The sequence below is a fragment of the Psittacula echo genome (assembly GCF_963264785.1).
Source record: "Psittacula echo genome assembly, chromosome: 4".
Taxonomy (NCBI): Eukaryota; Metazoa; Chordata; class Aves; order Psittaciformes; family Psittacidae; genus Psittacula; species Psittacula echo.
The window spans coordinates 5823132-5843973 of NC_137738.1; the positions used below are offsets into that span (position 1 = coordinate 5823132).

The 20842-nt window shown below is 35.7% G+C and overlaps 1 protein-coding gene across 1 annotated transcript in view; it reads right to left on the reverse strand.

Annotated features, from left to right (window-relative positions):
* CAMKMT (calmodulin-lysine N-methyltransferase) overlaps positions 1-20842 on the reverse strand; it is a gene marked incomplete at its 3' end in the record, with an annotated part of 211457 nt that overhangs the window by 180384 nt on the left and 10231 nt on the right. The window contains exon 3 of the mRNA XM_080616738.1: positions 16945-17009. Within this exon, the coding sequence (XP_080472864.1) occupies positions 16945-17009 (65 nt within the window). The remainder of the gene's footprint in view (positions 1-16944; positions 17010-20842) is intronic.

The window sequence follows — 20842 nt, forward strand, 5'->3', positions numbered from 1 at the left end:
TGCAGTAATATCACAATCAGACATTACCTTTTTAGCTTGGCCCAGCGGTGAGTTTAAGACCCTGGTATATATGTTGTAAAACAGACTGGTACTTCCTACAAGTCATTCAAACTCCATTTGCTAAACTTTAGAGTGGTGTACATTTTTGTCTATGCCATTAACTATAGACACACGCAGAGTTTCAAATTATCCGTGATCCTGTAGAAGGTCTGTTTATTTAATAATTAGGTGGATTCTATGTTCAATATGCAATCAATGTAAAGAAAAAAAATCCATCCACTTCAGCTTTTAGGTTCAGTATCCCAAGGGGGTCAAATTCTTTGCCTCAAAAAAATGAATAAAGTAACTTTAACTACTAGGACAAAAAAGATTTCTAAATTTCTCATTCAATGCTTGCTTAAAATTCCCTGCCATTATTTACCAGCTCCTAGTATTCATTACATACCTATTCCAAATTAAGAACATTTCTTGATCAAGAGCTTATGAAATGAAGGATCTGTGCAACAATAAAGTCTAAGCTGAATCATGAGAGAAGCAGTGTGTGTAAGACTATTCACAACAAGCTAGAAGTTTGTTAAACTGATGACACTTACAGTAGACACAATAAATCAGAAACTGCTCAATGTGCTAACAAGGAGGGGGCTTAAATATTTGTATTTCATGCCTCTTAGAGAAATGGCATAGGTGGTATGTACATGTTATATATAAATGTATACACATTTATTTTCACAAGTGCAATACACAACCTATACATGCTTTGAGGTTAGGCAGGTCTTGAGGAAAACAGGGAGCAATACTACTTTTTGCTACACCTTAGAATTTGATTCTTACAGGAATTAATCAAAAGTTAGAAGAGTGATTATTTTTTTGTTTTATTTTGTAATTTTGTAATTAAAAAGTATAAAACCACGGTGCTTCAAAAAACAATGGAATCTTGATTTTATATATTCTTTGGACTCACACAGGGATGCTGAAATCTACTACCAGGTGCTATATTACTGCATGCAATTTGGCCCTCGTACACTACCAAGATCTATCAAAATATATATATTTTAAAACATAATAGCATTATGAATCAGAGGATGATTCAGGGTGTAAGGGTTAGGCATTCAGATGAAGATGCAGAGTACTTTTAAAACTTATTATTGCTTCTGGGTGCATTTTCTGCAAAAGCATGTCAGTTATCTCAGCAAGTGCGACTTCAGGACACGAAAGATCCTTGATTTTGTGATCTGAGGTCTGTGCATAAAATGCTTACAAATAGCACAGATTTTTATACAAAATTACAACAAGCATTTCCATTAAAGTAAGATCAAGGTTGTCAAATAAAAAACTTGATTGAGGAAATTATAAAACTGGTTGTGAAATGCTACTACACCCTTAGCACAGCTGTCTTGCATGTATGCTTTAGAAAGAAACATGTAACTGAGTGCTGCCACATACTATACGTCACAGAGGACTACTACTTCCTTTTCGTACACGGACTGAAAGCCAAAATGATAAAATAACCAATATTTATATTTCAGTTAAATACAGCCCCATTTGTGAATTTACCTTTTAGTAAAGGAGGCTTCTACAGCCTTTGGCTTGAAAGCTGTATGCATTCTGACAGAATTCACTGAGTGCTTTTCAGTGTCTCACTCTGATAGCTACCCAACCAGTTACCCTAATACAGCAATTCTTCTACCTCACAGTCTTAGCTATGCTCCTTACAGCACATGGTACTGTCCCTGGGGAAATCAGAAAGAGACTTTCTTTAGATGAAGCCCTGAGGCACAGAAAACAGAAAAACATCCACTAATTCTTGAGCATTCAAAGCACCTAGAACCTGATTTTTTGAGTATTTGATCCTGCTGCTTTAACCGTTGAAATCAGTTTCAGATGTGATTTACTTCTGAAGATCAAACCCTAGCCTTTCAGAAAAAAAGTGCACTAGTCCACCATCACAGGGAACCCTCTGGCAGATGGAGAGAGAGAAACTGCTCTCCAAGCAACAAGCAGCTGCACAAATCATGAAATCCCTATTTACACATGTAACCCTAAAATAACAGTGCATTTTGTAGAGCCAAGGACTCAGAGTTAAAACATATTTCCTTGGGTATTTTTTGGAGGTGAAAAATAAACATGAAAACTCCTATCATCTGGAATATCAGCTCCTCCACAGGTTGTTAGAAGGACTGCGACTTTCAGACTAGCTCAACTTCTTTATGGTTACGCAAAGTAGATTAAAACACTGCAGCATCAACAAACAGCAGCAGTTAAAAAGAATGAAAGATGTATTTCACCTCAGCAGGCACAGGAAGGCGATGTACAAAATTATCCCTGCGAACACGGTTCTGTTGCTGGTCCTGCAGGAAACATTTTCTGGTGCACCTGCAATTTCTTTCCAGCCCTCTTGAAGCCAAGCTACCACAGCCTCCTTTCAACCTCTGACTTCTTGACTAGGTCCAGTTACTCTTAGGACACATTCATTTAATTCATTGCAATTTCAGCCCAGACTCCTCTCTGGCCAATCTGGTTTCTCTCTTGGAAAAAAACCCTCATCGAATACATCTTTATTTCCAATTCTCCTTCCTGCTCAGCTACTACTCTGTTACACATTCTTCTCCACCACACGCTCCTGGTTTTATGACTCTTTCTGAGTCTAGGCTTCCTGTTTGTCCCAGTCCCTCCTCTGATCATCTGCACTTAGCATCCAAAAGCAATACGGATCCTTTCCCCTTTGAAGTCTTGTGGTAGAAAAAAAGTATGATTTAAAGTTTAAGAGTAAACAATTCTAGCAGTATCTGCCACTGTCCTTCAAATTATTAAACATATATAAATGAAATGTACACAATCTACATACCACACACATCTACAAATTACAAAATACATATCTACAAAATACGAAATTAATATGAAAGAAGTAACATATAGTAAGCATTAACTGTATTACTTAAGTATTCTTTCTTGGAATGGTACTTCAGGAATATCAAGCACTATATTTGTTTTGTTGTCTACTTCTATGATATCCAACATTCAAATTCCCAATTTTTAAAGAGAAGCAAGAGTAAAATTTGCTTCTCATTTCTATGCCAAGTTTCAATTATCATGCTCCTTATTATTCAGCACTGAAAACATTTCAATAGTTATCAGATTCTCACCTCATTCAATTTAAAATAATTTTTGGGGAGGTTTTTTTTAATCAATTTTAGAGAGACGACAATGTTTCTTATTCATTTGACAAGCCCTGTGGAAGACAATGAGATTCTTTATATTACTAAGGCAACTCAAATTTGACTTGTACTAAAAACAATTGAAAAAATATGACAGTAATTCAAAAGCTGACAATGCTTTCAAACATTTGGGGGAAGATGGCACATTGCAGTACTAGTTTCATCATTTTACAATATTTATGTTACCAGTAAGAATCTTTTTCAGGCAGGGTCAAACTAAACTGTCATGTAAAATAAAACTTTGACAATGTCTCACAAAAAAATCCTCAACCTGTTAAAAATCCAGATTTTCTTCTTCCATATATATAATGTGAATATATATATATTTTAAATTGTATGTGTATTAATTATATATACACCTACATATACGCATACATATATACGCACACTCAAAAACAGCTCATGCCAACTACACTGATTTACTTAAAAATCACAGGACAGTCTCTTTTGAGCAGTACATGCATATTTGCCAGTCTGGAATATGAAACATTTTGCAATTACAAATCAAATGCTCCAATTTGTAAAAGCATCTTAAAGGATATAATTGGACTAATCATTTCCATGATTCTGCCTATTTCTTTTTGACAATACACACTCAACTATTACAACAGTTGTACAGAGCTGTTTAAATGCCAAACCTAGACAATTTTTATTCTAAAGAAAAAAAAAAGGCAAAAAGCAAAAAACCAATTCATTTATGAAAACACAGAATTTTCATGTATTGTTCTCATTCATCAGCAGTTCAGTCTGATTCTAGATCAGCCTTGCAGAATTATCTGGCATAACATCTTCCCCTTCTGTTAGGCTGTCACTTACCCTAATAAATAGCAAAATGTGTGGCTGTGTACTTCAATGCCAAATATTTACCATATCATTTTCTGAAGAGCACACAAATGGAATCCTCAAAAGAAAATGCAATAGTAATTATGAGGAAATATGTATTTGAAATAATAAGAATTACAACAGATTTAAAGCACTTAGATTATCTCTATCAATATTTATTTGTCTGAAATCATCTATATTGTTGTGCTGTATGTACTGTCAACAAAACTAAATATTTGGAATTCTGTATTATACGTGTTAGTTGTTACCATAATTACTTTTGCCTGCCAAAAGGAAGCGTGAGTTATTACAGCTTCTGGAGGTTAACACAGGAGACATGCAACTGGCTGCTATATTACGCAAACATTTACATTGTAAAGCATTTATCAGTCAGAACAAAGATTGCAATGAACCAAGTCTCTGCTAAGTAGATGATCTTGAATATGTATTTAATACTACTACTGTAATTTAAGCTTTTTTCCAATGCTAGCTATGACTGTTTGTTTCTAATTCTAGAACTGGGAACTTCTATATGGTAATGGGAAGAATAAATAATTCTTTTCTACAGGTGCTTTGAAAATAAGCAAAATAATTCAACAGGAAGTTTAACTGAGGAAACAGCACGTATTCTTTGGAGAGCTCCCCAAAACTGTCTGTCTCTCCCTTGATTCATATAATCTCAGTTTCTTAGCGTATACCTGTTTTTTTTCCTTAAAAGTATGTTAAATTCAAAGACAGCATATTTTAGTGTCCATTTAGAAACTACTGTAGAGATCTCTTAAATGCTGAACCTGTATGACCATTTTATTTCTGTGTATCTTTAAGCATTTTGTTGGTCCTACTGACATTTTGAGTAGCTACACAACTTTCAAAGGCAGCTTAAAATCATCAGAGATATTGCCTTTTGCTACTACTACCATTCAACTGTAATTACTTTTAAGTCAAGGCTTACAAAAGGCTGTTCTCATTTTAATGCCCAATTTTTATACTAAGTAAAAACTCTGCTTCTTTATGGGAAAAGGTCTCCAAATTCTTTTAACAGTGTGCCTACATGCAACAAAGGATAATTCAACTTGCCCTTACACGTTCATAAGTCCTTTAACTTTATGGCTATATGTCAGCATTTCTTTATGAAACACAATATAAACTGTGTTTTACCAAAATAAATACAGATCAGGAAAGTGACAAACATCCTACCACAAAAAAAGAATTAAAATGAACACAAGCTTCAGCTCATACCTTAGGCCCACAGATCTTCAACTTTTCTTCAAAGATTATTATTATTAAACTAAAAACAGACACAACAAAACCAGTCCTTATTATTGATAACTGTTATTTATATAAATAGTTGATTTGGGGTTTTGACACTTTCTTCCAGACCTATGTTTGAAAGCAACACTAACTAATCTCAGCTGGCAAAGAGATACATTACAGTTCATAAATACCGGTAACTCACTGCTGCTTATTAAACAACTGCACTAATCCAATCAAAACCAACCAAACAAAACCCGCCCACGCAGAAAATATTTTCTGAGACAATCTACGATTTAAACATCTTTCTCTGTTTCTTTAACTTAGGAAATAATGTTAGAATTGAGCCAGATTCACTTGTCATAACTTGGCTTCTCCAAAAGGAGATGCTCACCTGAACACCCCTTCCTCACAGGGAATTTATACTGGTTAGTTTTCAACAGAAAATATGATGCATAATTCTGAAAGCAGATTATGACTGTGGGAAAAATTATCAAATTAATTCTTAGTCGTAAAACCTCTGTTTATCTGGCTAAGCTCATTTTAAGCTGGGCTTTTAACCACACAAACAAAAGGAAATAACATTTTCTACTTTGGGAATGTCCAATTAAATAATAAATAAATCTACAAATTGCCTCAGATTGCCACAATTTTGAAATAAGAACCAATGTACAGCAAAGATAATGACACTGTATACAAACTGTTTGGCCACATTATGTTTTATTATGAAGACATTCATAATGTATTTTTAGCCTGACAATTTATACTCATAGGTGCCAATTCATAAAATGAGTGTAGGGTGTTTTAGCTGTGTTAATAGGTAAATTTCATGGAACTAGGTATGTGCTTACAGTGAAGAACTCATAAAGCTGCTGTTCTCACATTCTAAATTCGTATCTACTGGCAGATTGGAATGGGTTTTTATCTGACATGCTGTCATGAGGGATTACCCAGTACTTCTAGTATTGGGTATGTTTCTCGTCTTACTGTCCAATAAGACCTCCAGTAAGTGAGAACATAAAAGCTCTAAGACTATTCCATTTGCTAACTCAGGTGTGCTGACCTCACCTCCTGTCATGAAACCACCTGTTGAGTGTTACAACCATTAGACTTGTGTCTGAAACCAAATAAATTCTACATAAAATCTGCAGCTGCCACATGGGAGGTTAAAGAGAAAAAAATATCCCTACAGTACTTTTTGACACACACAATTGAAGCATCTAAATAAAGGAAAGGTTTTCAGACTATGAATGCATCAGGTTAGGAACTGCAACTCCAAAGAGAGGGAGAGTTAGTGACACACAAACCTTGGAGTTCCACCTGTAATGAATTCCAGCCCATGCCACTATGCACAAAGAAGTCCCCCTTACCTGAAGCTGGATTGAATCTTATTGTCGCAGCAGCTGAAGTTCAGTTCAGCAATGCCAAAGTCTCTTTTCTGACACAGCTCTAAGTCCTTCACTTTAGATAACTCAAACAGCAGCATTTAAAATGACAAGGCACTCCTGAAAACATAGTACTGCACCATTTAATAAGAAGCCTACAATAAACCTACATGTGGGAGAGGTTAGAAGTCCGATCTGCTAGTAGCCCTCAGCATAACACCACCGTAAGTTGTCTTGGTTCTGTCTCCCTGAAAAGCTCTCCAGCAAATATAGAGGCTTATGAGACTTCATACTTATAAAATGGATCTAATATTTATCTCACAGATGAGATATTGTACAGATTAGTTATTGCCAAAAAACATGCTCTGGGGAGTATAGTGCGATATTTACCCTCTTCTGAGCTGATACAAAACACACAGTTAAACAAGACAACAAAACACTGCCTTAAAATATTGGAATTGCACAAAATATAAAGGAAAACCTAAAAATTAAATTGGAAAACAATTATCTAAATAGTGAAACTCACATTCGACCAGCAGTACTGTAGATGGAAAGAATTTTAATTTAATTCACAAAGCAGAGGTCACAGTTCAACAATAAATAACAATAGACAAGGAGCTGGTGTTAAAAGGTATAAGAGGCTCAAATTACTTTCATGTTAGTTCTGTTAACCTGTAGAATTCCATTTCTCAGGTGCAAGACACACAAACACATTTGAGTACTTCCAAACTACAAAAAAGAACCAACCAATCAAAAAAAAAAAAACCAACAAAACACCAAACACCCAAACAAAATAAAATAACACCAAAATCTTGCATTATTTTACATTCTAACAAACTGAAGGAATGTCAAGAGATAGGAGGTAGAGTGTATTAGGGTAGAAAGCTATTACAATCCTATTCTATTTCTTGCTGGGCTACTAAATATGTCACAAAACCACTACACGTTTCAGCATAGCTGGAGTTCTCCTTCAGCATGCTGAAGAACTACAAGACAAAACTATGCTTAGAAGCTTAGATAGGATACAACTGTAGTACACATAATTAAAACAATGGCTTTCAGGAGGTGAATGAAATTCTAAGACAAGAAAATCATCTAGTGACTTTCAGTACAGAAGACAATAACTCATTCTATACTGAAGTATAATGTTTCATTCAATTCATCCTCTCTCATCTCACATAATTAAAAAACTCAGAACAGATTAATGTTTTTCATTCTTTTGTTGTCTATTCCACAATAAAGTATAACAATAAAAAATAAATTACAAATTTTAATTAAATAAACATTCACCAGAGCAAGCAGATAAGAGACTTGTGTATGGGGCAGACACAGCAGATGTCTTGTATCACACCTTCAGAAAGTCTTTTGACTATTTCATGAGAAAAACAGTCTAAATAAAATTTGGTTAAGGTAGGTACAGAGCTGATCAAGAAAACTGACTCTGGAGAATAATTCTCAATGGTTTGCTGTAAAAGCAGGGGATTTTATCAGGTGGAGTTTCCATAAATACTTACACTAGATTGTGCTGTGCAGTGTTTTCACTGTTCATCTAGATGACGGAAGGAATGTGCTCATTAAATTAGCAATATATCAACTTAGGAAGTCCAGCACATTGAAAGATAGCCTTCAAAGGACAAAAGCAATGAACTGAGAGAAGTCTGAAAACTGAGATAGTTCAACAGGGACAAGTTCCAGGTATTGCACTGGCACATCTGCTACATAAATACACAATCAGGAATAACAGATACCTTTTGAAGAGGACCAGGATCTTATGGCAGGTCAAAAGCTCAATATGAGTCATGCTGTTGTACAAGAGGAAAATACAATACTGGGATTACAGGCTGTAAAATACAAAACCACCTGGTTTAGAACCTGTTTAGACCTGTGAAGGTCTCAACTAATGTGCTCAGTTTTGACAAATGCTTTTCAAAAAAGATACAAACCAAATGCAGAGTCTAAAGAAAAGTTAGAATCTAGCAAAAATTGTAGCTTAAGAAAAAATTATAGAATTTGGCTTCCTCAATGTAAGGAAAAGAAGATGTAGGCAAGACTATGTGCTGACTTAAAATATCTAAATGGCTATTACAAAAGGAAATTTCATTTTTGCCAATGAGCAAAACAATAATAAGTTTGAGCTTATAATTAAATATTTGGAGATATTTTCTATCAGCAAGGAGAGTAGATGTAAAATTACTATCGCTAGAACCAGTATCTTTTGAATCCTTGTCTTATGAACTAGTCACTCAAGCCTTTTGCAGGTGGGCTACGGCCTTAATTAAAAATCACAAGGCTGCACCTCCAATAATTAGTACAAGCATGTAGTTGTACACATATTCTTCATACATTTTCCACTTACTAAATCACTTGTATGGGGGCTCTTTTAATCTACCAGGTATATCAAAAATTAGTTCTTTAGATTTCTCAAATAACGTCTTGTCCGTTTCTTTCTATATTATTTAAAAGATTTTGAAAAATTATTAGAAGGTAGACTTTCATTTAACCATACAGAGATTCAATAAGCGTATTTAATTTATCAAGCTAGAGTATGTGAATAACAGTTCTATATTGGATTTTCATCTGGTCACTGCTATGTAATTAGTTTTCATCGCACTTTGCAGAGAGAACTATCATCCGATTAAAAAAAAAAAATCAAACGGATATATTATTCACCAAAGGTTTCAAATTCTCATTTCCAGAAATATTTTACTCGACACAGTTTTGTTTGGATGCAATTCTGTGAACTGATGCTGAACTAAGTTGAAACCTTTCAGCCTGGCATTTTTAAAAGACAATACGAGTTCACCCAATTGAACATATTTTTAAGTGAAATACAGCGCGACGTTTAAAAAGTGTTCCAAAAAGACCTGAAACAAAACCACAACTAGATGCAAGTTATGCATAACATCTCAATTACATTTGTACAGAGAAAACAAAGAACAGGGATTGTCCCTGCAACCTCTACACTACAGCCACTGATGAGACTATATTACAATAGAGAGAAATGCCCATTCAACGTGCAAGTCAGGTGCCACCAGCAACTTTATCTGCGGTAGCTACTCAAGGGTGTACTCCAAGAGTGGCATTTTTTTAACATGTTTTTGCACCTCATGCCTGTACTTTTGTGAAGAGCAGCAGCGAAAGCATGGCTAGAAGATGACAAGGAATGGTGAAAAAAAAAAAAGAAAAGGAGCGATTACAAAGAAACACACAAGTTCCACCCAAAGTGCAACAATCCACTGCACATCAAGCTAAATTAAACTATTCTCAAACTATTTATTTCAATTATGCTCAAATTTGAAATATTTTAAGAGAAAACTGCAATACATTAAAAGACTAAGCTTAATTAACAACATAGTACATCTTAAAGGGATGCTTACCATAGTTACACTTACCTATCTCAATTAAAAAGGTGCTTAAGTTACCTAATGTAAAACCCATGAAATTAATGAAAATATTTCATACTCTCCTCTAACCCATCTAATTTAAGGTGCTATACCTATCTTCAAATTCTTTTAATTAATTTAGATCAAATCATAGAATTATAGAATCAACTAGGTTGAAAAAGACCTTTAAGATTATCAAGTCCAACACTTACCCTAGGATTGCCAAGTCCACCATGGGCCTCATCTACATGTTTTTTGAAGACTTGGAACATTTGGTAAAGATCCAACTTGTCACAATAATCCATTTAGAAAACACAAAATGCTTTCAAAAATGCTTCAGATTACACGAGGTCAACATCAGTGCATCAAGTCAGACTAGCACAAATAGTACACTTAGAATCATACTTACATCAACAGTTGCTATAAAGATTAAGACAACAGATCTGATGCAAAAACCCAGCTAATAAGAGCACCATGGTACAAAACACTGCTCAGCAATACAGAACAGTAACTGCAGTTGCTCCAATAGATTCATATATTTTTATCAAAAGGTTCTCATTGGAATATCCTGAATAGGAGAACCAATTATTACAAAAACCTTCAAGCTGACCAAGTAAGAGAGAGGGTACTTGGAAGAACTCAGCTGAGCTTGTTCACCTTCCACTTCTGTAAACTGGTACCATGTTTGAAAGTATAGACACAGAGTTAAGTTATGTTGGGAGTACATAGTGGGAAAAAAAAATAAGATACTTTAGAGGAAATAGATCCCTAACCACAGTTACGATTATCCTTTTCACATAAAGGCTTCTGATAAACACAAGATTTTAGTGAGGAAATACAGAGAATTGAAGGACAGTATTTAGACAAATCTCTGATGTTCCATCAGAGAACAGTTTCATAAAAACAACTCTGGTAGCAAGAGTAATTTAAAAGGTACCTGCTTCTCGCCATGTACTTATTTTCTGCTCCATTCCATAAGCTTTATGCCAGTTATGTCAATGTGACTGCTCAGGATGATGCCGTAAACTGAATCAGTGAAGTGAATTGGATGGGGGAGGGAGGAAACAGCTGTTTTTTCTTAACCCTGATCATGAAATGTTTTATTTTAAAGGAAGCTGCATAGTGAATAGTAAATTGTAGGTATCATAAATACAAAATTTCATTCAAAACAACACATATTGTTGCTATCTAAACACTCTTCCAGTCAATTTATTTTTTGTTGAAGACTTTCAAGAGGGTGTGAGGTTCTGACACAGTACACAATTTCAAACTGCTGCACTGATGGAATGAGAAAAGGCTCAGAAGTCAAGGAGTGGCAGTTTCTTCAGGTAAGAATACCTACCAAGGCACAGAGAGGCAGGAATCATATTTGGTATGCTTTTTACCACAGAAAACAAGATGTTTCCTCCAAAAAAGGAGAGAGAGAAGGGGGGAACTGCCACAGCAGCACCTGAAAAATGTAATCTTCTCTCTTGTTGATTCCAGGTAATGTTACACGAAATACAAGAGCACCTCTGCTGCCATAAAGGATGCCATCCTATGCTTTTCCCCAGGCAGCTTGATGGCATCTATCCTTCCAGGCATGATAAATTAGTAGCTACCACAATTTCTCCATAGAGGAGCTCAGATACCTTTGAGTCACGCAGTGGGAGCTCTGAAGAAACAAGCAGCTCTCTGAACACATCCTCATATACTACTACCAGGAAAGAAGATCCCTCTTGTTCCAGTTATTCAAGAGGAAGCAAGCAAGAAAGAAAGGTTCTTTGTTTTACAGTAGATTTAAATTTTTTTTAAGTAAATAAAAGACAAAAAAGTTACACAATTATCAGTTTTAAATAAGCATAATTTTAAAATTATACAGTCTGGAAAAAAAAAATGAAAGTATTAAAAACTAAAAAAAAGAAATTAATTTATTTTTTCTCCTTGATAAGCATCTCCAAAAAAGAAATAAAATCCTTCTCTCTTGGTAGTTTCATGAAAGGAGGCAAAAATATTCTCCAATTTAGTTAGCTCATTTACTTGTGAGGGGGAAGCAAATTAAAACAAAGAAACAAAAAAACAGTTCTAAAGATGGTGAGTGCACGTTTTGTAGTAGCTATATCCAGCCACTGTTTCAAGAAACTATGCAACATTTTCCAGCAAGAACAAGTGTTTTCAAAAATAAAAAAAAAATAAAAGAAGTCCAGATAACAAACAAATCCATGACTCTGCTTTTCCCGGATTTCACTTAGATTACCTGTTTTACCATATAAACAGATGCAATAGAATTTAGAGCTGTCCTATTTACATGTACCTGAAATGGAAAACTAAAGTCTTTTGCGGGATCTGCTTGCCCACAGGAGCAACAATTTTGGAACATGTGCCTGGGTAGCTCTGTACCTGTAGCACCCTCTGCTGCTTTTCTGGTTCCAAAACATGTAATTGTACACTCGGTCAAGTAGAAAACAAAATTAATATGTATTGAACATATTGTTTCTTGAAAGTAGTTATATTATTAACTGATGCTATTGGCAGTTTACAAGAAAATGGTTTGCTATTGCCCATAGTGTATTTGTGATTTTATATGAGTTGAGAACTCTGGAATAGCTTGTTTCTATGTTAACATCAGGTAGATAACAGATAAAATTCCCCAAATGTGCTGTATTTCACTGCTTAAAATTTTCCCTTACGGACACTGTAGCTTGCTTAGACCAGTGGCAATTAGTAAAGAGGATTATATTTTGGCCTTTGATCATTTCACTTAATTTAAATGTATGCATAATTTGAAATGATTACTGCAAGGATATAATTATACAAGCATTTCAATCATAACTGCCTTCTCCCACTAGGAAAGGCAGGAGAAGGTGACACTCTCAAAAGCTGATTCTTGCAGAATCTTCCTTGCTTTCCAGACAGTCTGTTGCAGAAGAGACTTTTCTTCTGCAAGGATGAGCATGGCACATGGCTCCTGGAGCCAGCTGATGCTATCCCACAATGCCATCGTTGAACCTTCTGCCAGGGATCTGTCAGTTCTTTAAAAGGACTATCTTAAGACTAGAGATGGTTTCAGGAGGTGCCATCTTTTTAACAGATGGCATACTGTTGTATAAACCAGAGACTCATCCTTTCCTTCATTCCAGTCCTCTCTTCCCTGCTTCCTGTTTATACACAGAGTTAAAGCTGAATGTAATACATTTAGCATTGCATCCTATCTGCGGAGAATTCATTTAGGGTTTTCACATGGAAACTGCTCTCTCATGAAGGATGAACAGAAGAGAAAACAAAAAATCAATCACATTTTTCTGGGAAAGTGAAAACCAGTTGTAATTTGTAGTGTGAATTTTCATTCATAGTAGCAATCCTACCCTGAAAAATGCATCTTCAGAAATCATTTGGAAAAAGAGAGTATTCAAGCTTAGGTACCAAGTTTGAAAAAGACATCGTGTAGAGGCAATTTATAGAGTTAACGCTTGGGACCCTGCAATACACCATTTACAGCTAGTGTAGGTGGCTCCACTTTTGTCCTAAAGTCTTTCTGCTATAAGGCAGAACTTTTGGAAGCAGTCACAAGTCTTCCTCAAAAACTGCTTATTGATATTTTATATAATGCTGCCAGCTAGTGGCACATCTTGTACTGAGGTGATATCTACTGGGAGTGTAGAGAAAGTGTTATTAACTAGAGTTTGCTCTACCACTCTTCTTTTGATGGTGCATGGTGATGTGGCTGTTAATGTTAATTTCTCTTAAAAATAAAAATATCTAGAAATGCTCCCTGAAAGAGCTTTCTTTAAAACAAGGTACTTAGGAACATTACTAGAAGAAACAATAAACTCACCCCAAAACCACACAAACCACATTATTTTAAACAAATTATGTTTAAAAAGGATATAATATGTGAAATGTTTCAGTTTTTAAAAATCTAATCTATTTAATACACAGTTTTTTCATAATCTAATAATCTCTAGCAAAACATGAATCTTCCTGATAGATACTCAGTATGGCAGCCAAAACAAACACATGGGACACTAGAAACTGTTTTCTGATAACCCAGCCCGAATCATTGAAGTTTAGTGCTCAATAAATAAGTTCTGAGACTGCAGTGTATCCTAAAGAACATTAAAGTCTGCAATATTCAATGGGTCCCCTTACAGGGCATGCTACTGCACTGATGATACTGGCAAGTTCCATTAGTTTTAGGTATCAGAAGAAATAATCTAATATCGTTAAAGACCAATTTAGGCATGTTTTGGTTTTTTTCAGGGTAGAGTATCATTTGATAATATTAAGTTCTTAAAGAACCCCACAATACCTGTGAAAAATAGTCAACGCAATTTTACAAATACTACAACTGCCCTTACCTTTGGGGGTAAAAGGAGACAGGATTACTACCTACCATTTCCACCGGGGGTTAACACCAAAAGAGACAAGAAATACACAGAAAAAGGTCAAAGAAAGAGCCAATTCAAATCAAGTAATTATGGGAGTGCATACAAATTCAGTCAGTTATGATTCAAATAAAGCAACTCAGTGAACACATGGTTGAGGGAACTACACTATGATGGTGCAACAGACACATAATGAACTCTGGCTTGGACACTGGGGGTATTTATCCATGCAGGTGGTAGCAAAAAAGTATGATTATCACACTCCAAGCCAGTATTGCATGCTGCCAGAAAATCGGTTACCCTAAGAGAATATAATCTAGAGTGCTTAGTAAAATGTGTATAAATCAGTAATATGTACATCAACACAGACAGACACTCACAGACATTTAAGAATGGGGAAGCAGTAAATCTGGAGATGACTTAGAAAACACTGTGTATAATAAATAGCACAGCATGAACCTTCAAAGCAATACTGAATCCAAAAGGACACGTGAATCTTTGTATATACAGAGAAACAGTAAGAAGACCTACAAATGTCATATTACTTCTGTGTTAGCACTGGTGGTGTGCCTATTAGAGTATAAGTCTTGTTCTACCATCTGCAATCAATAAGTAGCTGGAATACTGGAAAAAGTTAACAGAAGAGCTGACAGCACATCTATCAATACAAAAGCATATAAAAACTTTAGCAGAGTAAATTATTTGTGTTAACACGGAATTTGTGTAGATTGACCACAATCCAAGTACTCACACAAAGATTAAGAAATCACACTACCATGTTTAACAGAGTAAGCACACTGTCTTGATCCACTGGGAAGCACTTTTAGACAAAGGAAAAAAAATAAAATTCTACTGTCCAAAATAAATTCCCAAGTTGTTATCTACCAAACTAACATAAAAATTTTTTTTTTGATCCAAACCCCAGTTTGGATTTTTCTTCCTTATTTTTTTCCTTTATCAAGAACAGCTTACGAGAATAAAGTAAGTTGTTATAGAAATCCCTCTAGCTTCCTATTCTAAGAATCTACAACATCAAATCTCTCTAAATGCCTCCTGCAATTTAAGCAAAGTATTTTCTTCCAGATTTTAAATGTCTTAAATCCAAATGGTTTTATCATCGAGCTCATGACGCCTACATTTGTAGCTGATGTCAACCATAATTACAGATGTGAATTTTGCTTCTCAGACTTAATAGAGTCAATTTGGATAGCTATATATCCCTTAGATATAATTTTCATTCTGAAATCAGAGAACATTTCTCTTTGGTAACAGTTAAAGAATATATCCTGAAGTATTTTGTGGCAGGACCACAGAACCATCTTCAATGTTCAGAATGGAATGAAAGCTAGCAAATTTTAAAAAGGAGAGCACATAGTTTACGATTATCTTTTCCCTTTCAAGGGAAAAGTTTCTCAAGTAAATTGACCTGTTTCCCAAGGTCCCAAGCCAACGTCTATTGGAATACTAAGATTAGAGCTTTGAGAGGCAACATATATATATCAGAACAGTTTCTGTAGCATTGCTTTGACAAGGAGAAAGAGATATGTGCACATTTCTTGAATATCTGGCAAACTTACAGACACACACCCGCCCCCTTTACTGTATCAGTTTGAATGTTTGAAAACAAACCAACCTGAAAAAGAAGGCAGAATAATCAAACAAGAATTATATGTATAACTGGAAATGTTAATTATATAATGGTAACACTCATTACATCAGAAGTATTTAAAGATTTTTCTTCAGCTCCTTTTCCATGATCTACCACAATTTTATAATTTAAGTCCTTTAATAGCACAGATAATTTTATTAATAAGTACACTGAAGCAGAGACATACTGGGTCAGACATTGAAGGTCCACTTATGTTTCATCTTGTCTCAGGTTAATGCTGCCCAGTAACTGATGCTTAGACAGGAGTGAAAGATCAGGACAGATGTATCATCCTGCTGCTCCATTAGTTCTCCTAACATCCAGCACTTCCTGAGCCATAAAGTAATTTCTTTATATTTAATAGCCACAGTGAATTTTTTCTGCACAATTTTTTGCCCTTTGTTTTTTTAATGCATGTCATGTTCTATGCTCCAATAAATTCTGCGGGGACTTGACTGTGTGCTTTCTTTCATTTACTCTGGTTTGAGTTTGCCCTCTCCAAGACAGAAGTATCGGTCTTTGCTTCCCAAGTTTTTGCACTGTTGTTCCCCATATAGCCACTGCTGGCCACTGGACAACACAAGTCAATGGGCTAAACTAATTTTCTACTCAACCCAGTTCAGCTACTCTAATACTGCTGTCATGGTCACAGAACCAGAAATAACCCACACTGACTTACAGGTGTACCCACACACACAGCTTGGCTGCATAAACCAGTGTAACACATAAACCACTATGATAGGTAGATCTGTATCTCTGACCACAGTAAATTCAGCTAAATGAAATGGTTACTGAGGGCTCATACAGAAGTATTTTATATTGATACAATTAGACTTCTGTTAACACAGTATCGTATTTAAATAAACAATGACTTACAGACATTCCCTGTGTTGTCAAAACTTGTAAGAACTTCTTTAACATTTAAGAGGCCGTTGTGAAATCTGGAAGAAAACATAAACAATGACTTTACCAATGTATAACCAACTTAAAAACAAACAAACAGAAAATCCACAACATAACACATCTTGTCTCTTGCACAAAAGAGGTTCACTGCAGGCATTCACTTCTCACAAAGCCCTATCACGGACAAGTAGCAAACGGGTACTACTGTAGCCACCAGGGGGAAAACAAGGGGACAGTCACAAGTCTGCAAAGTTCCATCACTGAAATCCATGAACCAGGATCACGTTTCACAGAAACGAATACTTTATCAAAACATAAACCCTTCCAAAAAGCATCAATTTGTGTTTAGTTGTGGAAGTCACATATAATAAAGGAATAATTCTGGTAAAGATGATTTTTGAACCGCGAGTAGCTGTACACAAATTCCTATTTTCTCCCACAAAATCAAGAACACTTAATTAATGTGAACAATAAAACTGATTAATGTGTTCAGTGAACTGCATTTTCTTTGGTTTTACATTTTCATAACCCAAGTGAAATAAACATTCTAAACTGAGGATAAAATGAAATAACTGATTTTTACATACCCCTGTGAAGAAAACACTGACTGCAGCAGAAAGAACATGCACCAAAGTTGAATACAATTTTACCTAAAAAGTTTCCTCTAAATGTTACAGATGTCAGGGTAGTTGGATTCACACACACAAAAAAAGCAACTAAGAATTTTTTAACTATACAGATCTAATCTATGCCCCAAATGAACAAAATAAAAACATCTTACACTTCACAACAATCAGGTCACAGAGCTCTTCCACAAATGCATTAAAAACATCTAAAAAGAATTCAGCAAGGCAGTAAAATACAAAACCAGAACCTTTTAATAGTGTTTTAAATGAAGCTTCTCAGGCTGTTTAGGAACATGCTAATTTGAAACACTGAAAAAAATGGAAGAAATCCAACAATTCTAGCACCTACAAAATTAGTTCTCATTCTCTCAGCTTTTCTTTCCTGAAGAAAGATCGTTGTAAGAATGAAAAAAATATGAAATTGCACATTTATCGTGCAAAGAAACCTATTGGGAGATTCTGATAAGCTTAAGCATTAAATAAAGAAACATTTACATGTTAAATTTTGAGAAGCACCAAACGGCAATCAGAGTAGTTCTTAAAAAAATGAAAGTCAAATGGAAATGAGATTAATAAACTGAAATGAGCTTATATACAGGGGCAACAAAATATAGGAAAGATTTTACAAAAGACTGAACTGGACATTAGAGCTCTTCTCCCATCTACATTAAAAAAAAAAACCAAAACACATTCCTTAGCTGCAATGGAAGCCTAGAACAATTCTGATGGATCATATGGACTTAAAATGCACTTTATCTCCTTTTTTTTTTTTTTTTTTGAGAGAGAGAGTTTGTTTTCAATCAGATTGGACAACCAGTGCAGCACAGTTAATTCCAGAGAAGTGACAAGGAAGCAGACAGGATCAGTAGTTCTGTCAAGCACAGAGCTGCCCTTTAAACTGTCCCCTGCTGACTCCTCAGCATCCTATAAACTCCATAACTGTGTATATGTCTGACACAGATAGGGTCTCTCAGACAGCTGTGAACCTCTCATCTCTACATAAATGTAAGAAGGGGGTGAGAGAGATGCTAAGTAATGAAATATTCTAATCTCTGTTGGCATGCAGGTTAGTCCTGGGATAACATGTTTTGGTTTGGGTCGTCCGCTCTCCCAATTTCTTTACATACACAGTACATATAGAAAGGAGACTTATCATGCAAATTTCCAAGTGAAGCAAACAAAGGTGAGGTTGAACAATTTAGCAGTCTGGTACCTGCAGTTTAACAGAACGCTATGAAGAAGGAAAAGCAGAAGTAAGCAGAGTGTCCTGGTCAGGAAAAGAATACAATTTATAGACTTCAGGGTCAAAAGGCACATAAAGGCAAAAAAGGGAAATGATACTACCAGCACTGGCCTTAAAATAATCACTAAGCTGTATTTCAGGCTGTTTCCAAAATGAGGTTTATAATTAGAGTTGAGAAGTGGACAGCTCTGAGTGGACAGCAACTCAGATGCCACAGCAGGTGCATGCCACACACCTCTGTCTTTAAGGTTGTCCTAAATTTTGATGTTTCATGTAACACAATGTTCTTCATCTACATTATTATTTTTCGTATACTCAGCTTTCATTAAGGATGAGTTCTTCCTCTGATTACAAAACATTCTTTCCATAATTAAAATCAACACATGCATTTCAAACACATTCTTTACATTTATTATACAGGGGTCAAAAGCTTGTGGCATCCACATACAAACACAACATACTCAGTGTTTTCTCTCTTGGCCAGCAGAGGCATTTTGCACAGACACCCTTTTCTGCCTGCCTGCAACATGCAAAGTCTTTTCCTCTAACTCTATGCCTCAGCAACATCTTTTCTTGCTTTCACAAATATTGTTCATAGCAAGCACATAAATCAGTTGTAATTTAATGATGAAAAGCATCCAGCTTTGCTATGAGGGACTTTCCCTTCTCCTCAGTCTTCCAGATGCCCACTCCACACTCACTGCGAAACACGGTTTAACAGCTGCTTCCTTTAGTCTGATCAGTTTATGAAACCTTCACTGAACAAAAGCAGGGAGCAAGCTCAATATCCTAGAATAAGAGGCACAGTCATGGTCTCAACAGTGATCTGGATAGCAAAGCCACTCTCATTCACTCCAAAAATCACATCTCAGGTCTTAACTATACTACCATTATGGTCTACTTTAATACTACTCCACATTAGTTTCCAAACTCAATTAGCATGGTGGAAGAATACCTCTTCCTGCTGCAATAGTTCTTCCTCCCTACACAAGCCTAAAATAAGAGGCACTTACATTCTACTGGTAACTACTTAACAGTTAGGGAATCCAAACAGTGAAGAATTCAGCATAACATCTATTGCAGACAAGTTTTAGAACTGAGGAAAGCAATGTGCCAACAGCTGAGGTACTTGTGAAAGGGAGAGCTCTGGGAGACATGTTTCCAAACAGCAACAACCACGTTTCTCCATTTGAAGGACTGCGTTTGTACAGCCTGCATCAGCTATTCCCCAACTCTTTTCCCCCACAGACCTGACTTGCAGACTAAAACTTACACGCACCTGTAGATACAGGTATTCTCTAACCCCAAATTCTGCCACAAATACCATGCTACTCAGCCCTGCACCTAAAATCCACAACTTACAGTTTGGGATCGCCTGCCCTGTGTATACCTCCCCAGTAGTTCTCTAACAGTTGCTGCTTCACTGTCCTGCTCCATCCCATCAGCTGCTACTCCACTACCGAGCCCAGGGAAAACTGCCAATCCATGTCACATCTTGTTTCTATGAACGCCTGTCATAATTGCAGCTTTCCACAGTACGTCTTACAAGTTGCCCATAAAAAGTTTCTAAGTGTCATATACTTTGAACTATGAAAAGTCAAGGAAAGGAATCACAGAAGCTTGTGGCTAAACCCCAACCCCAGTATTCCCACAAATTTCCACAGCCATCTCAAAATATGTTTCTGCAGTATTTACTGCATTGGAATATGTCATGGATGTTGTATAGTTCAAACAACTTCAAAGAAGTTCAAAGCTGTGACTGCTGAGATCAACAAAGTATTTCAAAAAAGAACAGTTAAGCATCATGGAGAAAGCGAATTTCAGGCCAGCACGTTAATCTGATCTGCAGTGTTCTTATAGTAAGTCTTCAAGGTAAAATATGCAAACATTTCTACGGATATATAAGCCAAATCTATGAATGATAAACTAATTAAACTCCTATTTCTCCCCATATAAGGCAAAGCAAAATTCCTTACTTTGGAATATGAATAAATCAACTTTG